The sequence below is a fragment of the Solanum lycopersicum genome, chromosome 12 (assembly GCF_036512215.1).
Source record: "Solanum lycopersicum chromosome 12, SLM_r2.1".
Classification (NCBI taxonomy): domain Eukaryota; kingdom Viridiplantae; phylum Streptophyta; class Magnoliopsida; order Solanales; family Solanaceae; genus Solanum; species Solanum lycopersicum.
In genome coordinates this window covers 62,010,302-62,022,296 of record NC_090811.1, presented here as the reverse complement: position 1 = coordinate 62,022,296, position 11,995 = coordinate 62,010,302, and the positions used below count along the sequence as shown (strand labels likewise).

General features: G+C 32.7%; 1 protein-coding gene across 1 annotated transcript; it reads left to right on the top strand.

Annotated features, from left to right (window-relative positions):
• Positions 1–1,549: 1,549 nt before the first annotated feature.
• LOC101261305 (hydroxyproline O-arabinosyltransferase NOD3-like) lies at positions 1,550–10,794 on the top strand. The gene is made up of 9 exons (XM_010316005.3): positions 1,550–1,637; positions 1,844–2,255; positions 2,331–2,398; positions 2,472–2,673; positions 3,496–3,593; positions 3,680–3,749; positions 3,830–3,901; positions 3,984–4,097; positions 10,566–10,794. The coding sequence occupies exons 2-9, from the start codon at positions 1,875–1,877 to the stop codon at positions 10,617–10,619; spliced, it is 1,059 nt and encodes a 352-aa protein (XP_010314307.1). The 5' UTR covers positions 1,550–1,637; positions 1,844–1,874; the 3' UTR covers positions 10,620–10,794.
• Positions 10,795–11,995: the final 1,201 nt, after the last annotated feature.

The following is an 11,995-nucleotide window of genomic DNA, read 5'->3' as shown; positions in this document are numbered from 1 at the left end:
AAAAGTTTATCTATAGATCAATGTTTGGTCTTTTATTAGTTACGCTTTTTATTCATGATTGATTCTCTCTTCTAATTCAACTTTAATATTTATATATACACTTTTTATACAAGTTTAATTCATTTTATAGTTTATTGCTTAATTTGTTACTATTAGATTATTTGTTTAATTAATTATTGATACAAATTTTATTCAATTTACAAATAATAAGATGCTCTTTTGTTTGCCATATTTTGCATTCAATTTACTTGCTTCTCTTTTTTTGGGAGATTGAAAAAGAGCTCATAAAAGAAGTGGGTAAAGAGAAGAGAGGAAGAAAGAGTGCGAGAGAGACAGAAAAAAAAAGAGCGGAAAGGAGAAAAAAAAGAGCGACAAAAAAGAAAAAGAGCGCGAGAGACAATTTAACAAGTACACAATATTATCATATATTTCTATAAATGATAATAATTAAAGACTACATTTAAAATAAATAATTATTTTTTAAAAGAAATCCACTCAAGTAAATAATCCAATAAAAAATTAGAAAATTGACTAAACAGAATAAAATCACGGCCCAACCAAACATTAATCTATACTTCCAAAAACACATACTAGAGACCCTTAGTGATCAAGACATAAAAATGGAGTGAAATTTAAAAGTACGAATTCGATTGTATTTATTTGTGGAGTCTATATTTTAGATAACATAAAAGAAATTAGTGTTCATATAAAAAATTTAGTTAAGTGATTTTATTGATATATAAATACTTAAGTTGAGTGATTTTATTGATACTAATATCTAAGTTGAGTGATTTTAGTGATACAAAAGAAAGTTTAATGACTTTCCTAGATATTTCTCAAAGTTGAGTGACATTTTGAGATATTAAATCCAAACAAAGTGATTCAAATAAGAGAAAGTGTAACAATATTATGTGAATGAAATTTGATGGACTTGGACTTATGGTTGTAGTAGTTAGACAAAAATGTAATTGTTGAGCTTGAGAGGATGATAAAGTTAAAGACTTAAGTTGATGAAAATTTATCAAAATATTTATATTTTATTTATTAATAATGTCTAAATAATTATAACTTTTTTTATATACATATAAATTCTCGATTCAGTTTGGTTATTTTTGTGGTTTTTTCTTAGTGAAATCAAAATCAAATCAAATAGTATCAGTTTTAAAAATTTAAATCATATCTAGCCAAATCAAATATAATTTTTTTTAATCGATTAAGTTCGAAATGTAGTTTGATTTGATTTATCAACCACGACCATGAATAGCCATAGGAGTAATAATAATACTCCCATGTTCCGATTTACTAGTACATTTTTTATTTGACACATTTGTTAAGAAAATAATAATTTGTATATGAGTTTACCATTTTATCCCTATTAGTTGATAAAATTTCAAAATTAATTTAATTAATGAAGATGTTGTGCCTTTTTTGAAAAAAAATAACCATCTAAATAAATTGAGGGTATAATATATATATATATATATATATATATATATATATATATATATATATATATATATATATATATATATAGGTAGGGTTTGTTTTCCTAGGTTGTCAGAAAAACACAACCTGTCAGAGATTAGTTGTTGCCCTGGTCCTTGTGTGTTGGCTGGCTGCCTTGAATTTCATCACTGGTTTGTGTCTTGATAGTACCTCTTTGATTTTAGTAAAAGTTTGAATGTGGTTTTGTGCTTGTAGACTCCTTTTAATTAGTTTTATAAAGCTAACATGATTTTGACAAGAGTCTCTTTTAATTTTTGCGCTCTGATTAATCTGTAGAAAAAAAAGAAAAGAATATAGCTAAGTGTTTTAAGCTTTATTTGTGCTTGTGCTGTTGCAGGGTAAGGACTAAGGAAGGACAAAAAGTGTTGATGCCAATGGGACGAATGACACCACTAGTATTTCTTTTTCTTGTTTCTTTGTTTGTAACATATAATGTGATTACAATATTTGTTGGATTCGAGAAATCAAAATCAAGGGATGTTGGTTTTCCTGATCCCATTATTCAGAATCCCACAAAACTAAGTAATATATCAGAAAAGTTGTTATTCCATATCGCATTAACAGCAACTGATACTCCTTATAGCAAGTGGCAATGCCGCATCATGTACTTCTGGTATATGAAAAAGAAGAATTTACCGGGTTCAGCTATGGGAAAATTCACCCGAATCCTCCATTCAGGAAGCCCTGACAATCTTATGGATGAAATTCCCACGTTTGTTGTTGATCCTCTTCCACAAGGTTTTGATATGGTAACATGCCTTTAATTTCTTTCCTCCACTCAGGTTTTGGCATCAAATACTCAGTTAGTTTGCTGCTTATTACAGGGTTACATTGTCCTCAATAGACCTTGGGCATTCGTTCAGTGGTTGGAGAAGGCTACCATAGAAGAGGAGTGAGTTGTCAAATGTACTTATCTGCAGCTTGACTGCATATATGTATATAACAATCTTATTCTATTGTGGCAGATACATACTTATGGCAGAGCCTGATCACATCTTTTTGGAACCCCTGCCAAATTTAGCTTATGGAGATTACCCGGTTGCTTTCCCTTTTTTCTACATGAAACCTGCTGAACACGACGATATCATAAGGAAATTCTTTCCCAAAGAAAATGGTCCTATAACAAATGTTGATCCCATTGGAAATTCCCCCGTCATCATTAAGAAGGTATATTTTTACTACCGTCTATTAAATTATTGCAGCAACACCCTTTATTCTGCATGCTCCGCAAGTTTAGAGTGTAAGAATTTCATGATAATATAAGTAGCAGTAACTCTGACCGAATACATGCTCCGCAAGTTTAGTTATTAACACTAGAAGAGCGAAGTTGATGTAAGACAAGACCGCAATTGTGGTGCCAAATTTAGATATCTTGGTTTGCTGTTTCAAGAGAATGGAATGATAAATGGATATGTTACTCAAGGTGTTGTCATATATAGGCCTGCTTAAGACTTGAAGTCTTTCACAATATTCTTGATATCATCTTATACTTTGGACTCTCGAAATCAATGCACATCAACGTTCCAACTATGGCTGAGGCTCTAATTATTTGCTTGTTTGATTTAATTTTCAGGATACATATCTTGACTTTCATTGATCATTAGCTTTATCATATCCCACTACTCCTTGTACCATTACTTTCGAAAGTATTGCCGATATCTAGACTGTTCATTTCTTTACAGATTTTGATTTTTTTTTGTGTTGCAATTGTCATGCGCGCTGATTTTTCAATCTCTGCTTGTTTCAGGTTGTCAATCTTCATAAATATTTATATATTGTTAATGTTGTTAATACTATCTATATGTATCTTTTCAGCTTTAATTTCATCAATTATTCAGAATAATTTTCCGTGTGTGTTTAGATTGTTATTAAATACAGGTCTCTCAACTGTGATCAAGTTTATTACAGCTACATCAATGCTTCGATCAGCACTATGTGCTTATTCTGCACCTGTATTTTTCAAGGAATTGTTTTTGGTTTATAATACAGAATTTGTTGGAGGAAGTTGCAACTACATGGATGAATATTTCTCTAAGAATGAAACATGATGAAGAAACGGATACAACTTTTGGCTGGATCTTAGAAATGTGAGAGATGTACTAATGAGCAGAAAGATATTGTAGGTTTTGTCGTCAAAACTGTGTTTTTGACTCATCTATTTTGCTTAATTAAGGTATGCCTATGCTGTAGCTTCTGCTTTGCATGGTGTTCAGCATATTCTTTGGAAAGACTTTATGCTACAGGTTTTGATCTGTTTCTGCATATTTATTTTCTTATACTTTTCATAAGTAAGTAAATTTTTGAATTTTTGAAAATGTTTTAGCCACCTTGGGATTTGGACAGTAGAAAAAAGTTTATCCTCCATTACACTTATGCGTGTGACTACAACATGAAGGTAGAGTTATCATTTGTGTACTTAATTAGTTTCAATCTTTATATTAATGATGAGTAATCTTATGCCGTAGCTTGTTGTTCAGGGTGAGCTTACTTACGGAAAAATTGGAGAGTGGCGATTTGATAAGAGGTCATATATCAAAGGACCTCCACCTAAAAATCTATCCCTGCCTCCACCTAACGTCCCAGAAAGTGTGGTATGTAATATGTATATATCTCTCAACAAATTTTCAATTAACATGGTTATTAGTGTGGCCTATGTTGGTACAATTCTTTGAATAAAACATCGCATGCAATTATTAGTTAGATACAGATGAGGAGATCAATGATTTGGTTGCCAGTATTCATCAAATAGTATGTTGTTAATATTCATTCCAGGAGAATCAATTGGCTCTTAAAGCTACAAGTGAAGAATAACCGGTTCATCAAGTTTAGTATCTATTCTTGATTCTAGCCCTACTATTCAATCCCTTAACAGAGGAAAACATGGGGTAGTAGATTGAATCTACGTCACTATTCTTTCCAACCGATCGAGAAAAAAGTAGATCAACTGTAGTATTTTTGTTTATGATAAACAACAAGTAAGCCCTACTTGTCACATAATGAGTATTATGTACATGCATTACATTGAATATAGGTATTTGCTTCAAGGCAAAAAAAATAAACACTCCAGCATGCATCAACTATAACAAGATATAAAATCTTATTGAAGTTGGTTTTTACCCTGCCTCCTTGTATGAGTTCTCAGTCACAGCGTTAGTGCCCGCAAAATAAGCTAGCCCATATTATTGTGGGTTGGTGAGTGACTTTTTAGATAGGTAAAATATATGTTTATACTCATATTTAATCCATAGAAATATGAGTATTCATTGGTAATATATGGTTTAGCCGAATCAGTTAAGCTCCTCAACTTTTATTTACTCAAAATTCATCATATCACTAAAATTTTTGTAACATCTCTTATCCTTTTTATGTTCCTAATTGTTCTTCTCTATAATTGAAAAAGATAAATTGTTTGACCCTAAAAAATATATATACTATATTACATGTACATTTCTTTTGTTAATTATAATATTGAAAAGTTAAATAGGATTTTTTTTTTTGACTTTGCTGATACAATAAAACTAAATAAAGTATCTTCAACATTTTCTTTTTATCAATGTTTAATTCTAAAGTAAAGTACTATTCTAATAATGGAAGTATTTTACCCAATCCATTTGTTACCGATATGAAATATGAGTTTGTTGAATTCTTATTCATTTTATGTTAACCATTTTCAACCCATCTAAATTTTTATTCAACCCACCCATTTTTCATCACTAGTCACATGATATTGAAGAAACCTTACCCCCTATACAAGAACTAGGTTCTTTTACGTTTACCAAAATAAACAATTCCAACACAATAAAACAAAGATTTTATCATGAGAACCTTTCTCCCTCAAGGAAGGAAAAACCACACCACCATTTTATTATCATTAAGAAAAATTCAAAATTGCAACTCGATAATCAAAGAACTAACTCTAGTACTTTTACTCTCTATCGATTAACTATAATCAAAGTCTCTATTCTGAAGTCAAACTCGTTTCTTATTACAATTCTCTCAAACTCTCTTTAACTCAACTCTCCAGTCAAAACCCACTTCCTGTTATAACTCTCACAAAATTTCTTCTTTCTTAGAACACACCTCCTAAACACTGATTCAAGAACAACCAATGTAACACATTACTTCAAAATGAAATTCCAACTCTGGTACTTCTTTCATTTGCTTTGCTGATCTCCTTGATTATTCGGCTTTCTCTTGGAATAATTTGTCTCAATTTATGATTTCACAAAGACAACTATTTCTCTTTTTTGCTTAGTCCTTTATAGAAGTTCATTTTCTCTTGATCGTCTTCTACCAGGAAGATATAAGTTTTCCTAGAAATCTAATCCTTTTCATCTCGGCATACTGTTTTGGACACACTTTTCCTATTTTATCTCTAAATAACTGAACTCTTCCCGCCTCTTTATTTTAAGTGTGGTATGTGTTATGTGCACCTTGTTCATTTTGACATCATCATAAGTCTTTTGAGAAATTCATTATTCATAAATTTACCTTTTTTGATGATGAAATATAAACTTAGACATGATAAAAGAAGGTGAACAAGATCTAAGGATATTAGCCATCCAAACAAAAAGAGAAGAACAAATCAAAGACAAATAATCCAGTAATAGAGTACGCATTAGGTTATGAGTTCATAGTGCTCCAAACAAATATCCAACATTGACACCAAACATAACATTTCACGAGACTGTCTCAGAAAAAAACCAAGAGGAATGATAGAGGAGGTGGAAGGGGAGAGAGGTATGTGGGGTATGAGATAGGGCTAAGTAATATGACACATGATACACACGAGCATTGTTATCTTGTTGTTGGAGTAGTAACTAGTCCTTCAATCTAGCTACTTCCACCTATGACTCGGCCATCTTAGTACAAAGAGTATCAATCTAAGTAAGGAGGACAACATTATGTTCCATGGCAGCATGAAGATTATTGAGAAGAATGGCAACTGGGCTAGTAGCCCTGGGAGCAGTAGCAGAACCAGGTCGTCATTATGAAGAAGTCTGCAGTATGCAAGACTAGACCTAAGTAACCATATCCGACTTGTTCAGAACTCTCCCTTCCATCAAGGGATTATTAAAAGCTTTAAACATAATAGTGGGGAGGATGCTAAAAGCCAACTGACGAGGATCAGGTTTAGGATTAACTATGTATCGCATGTGTTTTATCATAAGAGAAGGCTCAATAGGTTCTTTGTTTTCGAGGGCATTGGAAAAAGAACTCCCTTGTGCACTAATTCGTACAACAATTTGTGAAAAGGTGTCATTTCCCCTTTAAGCACCTTTCTTGGTCGTGCAAAGACCCTCCATTGTGTTTACATAGATGTGAGCAAACAATTTTCATCTTTGTTCACTCGTATTCACTTATCCCAGCTATCAACATATGAAAAATTTCATGAAGACGTACATTATAAAATATTAATTTAACCTTATTACCACGGGAAGTAGCAACGTTATCTTCAAACACATTTAGGTTCACAAAAAATTCAACTACCTCATTTTCGTGGACCTCTAACCTTGTGTCAAGAAACATATCCACCCAACCCTGAAAGTACAACAATTCAAGCACCTTTTGAACCACATCTAAATTCCAAACCTCGGGATGAGAGGTTCTCCCCCTTAAAAATGTTTTAGACCTAAAACACATTTCCTTCCCTATTTCGAAGTACTTGGACAAATTCTTACTCATTTTTTGTGGGGGGAAAAAGGAAGTAGAGGGAATAAAATCATCAGGTGCCTAATCAGGGTTTGAATCAAGAACAACAAGAAGAGACTGAGGGGAGCGAAATAGAGACTTACCGGCGTGACGATATTTCTTGCTTGATTCAACATCCTTTTGAGTTGGGCCTGACTAGATTCGTGTGAATGGGATGTGGATAATGGTTTTCTTTGGAGAAATATGCTTGCATGGTTCCTGCGGAACAGTTTGGCGTAGCTGACTAATAAGGGGAACCTCATCAATGTCTAGGTTTTGTGAATAACTGGTCTGGGTGGGCATTGGGTTAGGATTTCATGTAGGAAGAGGAATTTCTAAGGATTATGGTGGGACTAATGGTCTTGAAAGAGTGGATATTTGATTAATAAAATTAGAGTTAGGGTTTTCGGTGGAGATGGTGAGGGAGTTAAAGGGTTACCGAAGGCGTATATTGGGAGAAGAGAGGATGACCGGATCAAAGATGGGAACCAATGAGGAGGGAATTGATGAGGCGGAGATGAAGGTATGGTGGAGGTGATGCCTTGCCCCTAAGACAATTTCCTAGGTGACTTGGTGTTAGACCCGTAAACTACTTGATCTAACGTGCGTGCGGACATGTAAAATACTTGGGCATTGGTCTTGACATGAATGGCGGCAAAACAGTGCAACACAGGTTGAAGGTGCTTGGGTGTTGGCGAACCAACTTGAACATGCAAGACTTACGTGTGGGCTGGAGTCTTCGGCAAGGCAGCGTGTTGTCTTGAAAAGGCAAAGCTGTGAAGACTTGACGATGGCAAAATCAAAGGCATTTCACGTGAATTACTGAAATAAAATGAGGTGTTGGAGGACAGCTAAAATATTCTTAGTATTGGAAGCTGGCTGAAATATTCTAAGTGTTGGAATGTAGCCTGAAATATTCTCTAAGTGTTAGAATATTAATATTTCGTGTGGATAAGGATGTAATTTGGATTAGATTCTATCTGTTAGAAATATAGCTATTGTAAACTTTTGTTTAAATCCTGTGATGACAAGTGTCAGACAGGTGTCATTTGTAACTGCCGCAAGTGACTGCCATGTGCAGAAATTTCATAAAGGTGGAAATTTCGTTTATGGCTATAGTTGATAAATTCGTGAAGCCTTCCCTTTGTATTAAATATAAGATTAATAAAGGTTGGGACGAGTTCCTGAACATTTTGTTCGTTGTTTAACTTTGTTGCTTAAGTATTTCTATACTTAGACAACTCTGTGTGAGTAAGATAGGCTGAGTATTGCAGACATTTGCAGGACTGCCTAGGATGGCGTTCGGTAAAAATAAATCGACCCTCTTTCTCTCAGGCATGTATGCCTTTTCGGTGAGGAAGAGGAGTCCTCATCAACGGAGTAGGAGACTAGGTTTGGTGGTGTAGACATTGTGAGCGTTTATGGGTTTGAGAGGATTTGGGTGCTTATGTGATAGATTAGTGTACAGGATTAATCATCACCATTATTTCTTTAGTCTTAGCCTAGTCTAGTAGAAATACTATATTATGTCATTTTAGTAGGTAAATTATTTTTGTGATATATAGTGAGATTATGAGTAATACATTAGAGTCTAGAGAGAGTTGGGGCTATGACCTTTATATTAATAAATTGCTGATTTGACAAAGCTTTCCTCTTGAAGGTTATCTTTTAGTTAGGTGCTTGTTGGATTCTATTAATTGAGGGTTTAAGCTTTCTATTGCTGTACTTGTGAATCAATCTCCATCTGGTGATTTTTTTTCCTTGGATCTTTATTTCTTTTTCTTAGTGTTAAGGTTTTCACTTTCACATTTCAGTTTTATATCAAGAAGAATGGATGGAGTTTGTAGAGTATCGTGTCTCTTTTTTTGGATATTCTTTGCCTTTTGGTATACTCTTGTTTATGAATGAAATATCTTTACCTTATAAAAAAAATTGAAACAGTTCCCTCAATCCCAAGTTCTAACCATTATAACAAGATAATTTTAATAATATATACACTGTTATTAATGATTCACTTGGAAATATTATGACATTACGTTTTACAGAAACACTAATAATTTGTTTTTCAGGTCCATTTCATTTAAATGTTGAGGGTTTTTTTTGATTCAGTAGATTCATTGCTGGCATCAAGAAGACAATATTGTCTTTGCCAAAGTACGAAGCTGAGAAGCTACAGAAAAAGTCTATAAATTAAAACACTATTTAGAATGTTAGTTCTAGGAGACAAAAGAAGAAGTAGTCTAGCTAACAAATTAAATCTATTTTTTTAGCTTAATAGAAGTAGGAGACATTTGGTTTTGAGGAAAGGCTAAACCATCTAAATAATTCAGACCTGGTACTTAATTACCACAATTATTGGGCATTGCTTCTATGGATCCTTTGCTTTCGTTATGATCTGTTCTTAGAACTGTTTGGACTCATTTATGAGTATGGACCCAAGTTCACAAAGGGCATGCTGACTTGACCTCTCATATTATCCCCTCATGTAGTCAATTATTTACTACTTCCAGCTACTAACATCATTTCTAATTTGATTTTTGCGTTGCTCCGACATTCATCTTTGGATATTTACGAGTCTTATAATCATTCTTCAACTTAATTACCAATCACTTTGTCACGTATTCATATCCATAATATATACCAACTTTTGGTCATCATGCACCATGAAACATTAATTTTTATTCTTTTGGTTGACGAACTTTGTAATTTTTTCTTATTTATCAACATGGATCTCCACTTGTTTGGCTTCCTTTGTCCTAATGAAATATTAAACAACTTAAATAACTCCAATAATGTTTATCCTATATACCATATGAAGAACTACATGCCTTTCGTATTATTATGTCATTCTTGAGTAGTATATCTAAATCTAGGTGTGTAGCTATGTTTGTATGGGTGACAAATGAATGGACATCAAAATCGCATTCCCGTCCTCAAGATTTCACTTTTCTTCTCTAACATGATTTTGTGGAATCTTGGTACAAGTCAAAAAAAAAAAACTCAGGTTGGGTGTCACATTCTCTCATCACTTTTAGGTCTACTCCATTATTTTTATTTTGCTTTTGCATATCCTCACTCCCATATTGTCTCATCACTTTTAGGGCTACTCTAATATTCTTATTTTGCTTTTGCATATCCTCACTCCCCACTACTATTCACTTGACACATGTAAAGTTTAATGTCTTGTATGGTTTCACCTATTGTGTATGTTACCTGTTCAACTTAATGAGTATTATATACTTCTTTTTTTAGCAATGCCCTTCTATCATGTTGGATCTCCGAAACACCAATTATTAAATTATATAAGATATCTTTTTTAATGTTAGATTTTGCTTTTTCGAGGCTTATAACTAATGATAAGGTTGCAGGTAACTCTCGTGAAGATGGTAAACGAAGCAACTGCCAACATTCCAAATTGGTGAGCAGAGTAGTGAGATTACACTATTTGAAGCCCAACCTAAACAAAACAAACAACTCTTTTTCACTCTCACAAAAATGTAATACATAGAAACAAGTTTTATAATATATATGGAAATGTTTATCTAGTAAACATCTTTTCTTAAATGAAATATAGACGGTTATATCCTTTCTTTTTCACTTCTTTTATCCACAACAAGGAAGAGTCTACAAAGAATATTTCTTTAAATCTAGATAGACATTAAATACCATTAAAATATATAATCAAAATGTGTTTTAATGTCAATAGTCCGGACATACTGTGTATCATAACATATAGGAAAAATAACCTGGAAGACCCTTTTACTTGACTCAATTCTTAAGTTGGATTATTTTACTTACATTTTATCAACTAAACCCTTAAGCTCAATGAAACTCTATTTTTAAGCCCTTTTGACCATGGAATAACTTATGTGACACTAAAATCACCGAGTTGGATAAATTCATGATCCCACACGTCTTTGAAGCAAGTGATACAATACTATTATTTTAATTGGTCAAAAATTATAAGATAAGATAAAAAAAAAAAATTAAAAGAATATTATATTGAAAACCTTCTTCTTAACTCCACCTCGCCCCACCCCCACCTCTTCTCTCTTACTCTTCAGCCCTACTCCTTTTCTCCTCTTCTTCTTCTCAAACCTCAACCCTCATCCACCCCCACCCTCCCCCTCCCCTACTCATTTTCTCTTCTTCTTTGACGTAAACATTATCACTATAAAATCATTAAATAAAAAATTTTAAAAGTTTTTGCAACAAGATATACCATTCACCATTTTATAAACTTAATTCATTCAGATCTATTACTTTAGTATACATATAAACATATTTTTTCAATTTGAATTTTTCTTGATATCTCTTTTTATCAAATTAAAATTAATAGAATCCTAAAGCATGTGGAACAAATTATTATAATCTTTCACATTTTGTTATTGAGGAAAATTTTCAGTATGAGCTGGGATGAAAGATGAAAATGGTAGTTTTATTTTTGGGTTGAAAATGGTAGAAGGTGGGAACAAAGAAGATGGAGTGGGAAGGGGGTGAAATGAGTATAGTCAGAGAGAATATTTTTTTATATTTTTAAAATATTATTTATTTTTAAATATTTTATTTATGATGTCTCATTAGAAAATTAATAATAATAATAATAATAATAATAATAATAATAATGTGTTATTAAAAATGAGGTGATATTTCATGTGTAAAATGACTGTGCTACATGCACACCTATCAGGTAAGAAATAAGTCAAAAATCTGTTTGAATAAGTTTAAGGGTTCAATTGACAAAGTCGTAAGTACATGAATCCAACATACAAATTGAGTCAAGTACAAGGGCCTCTCA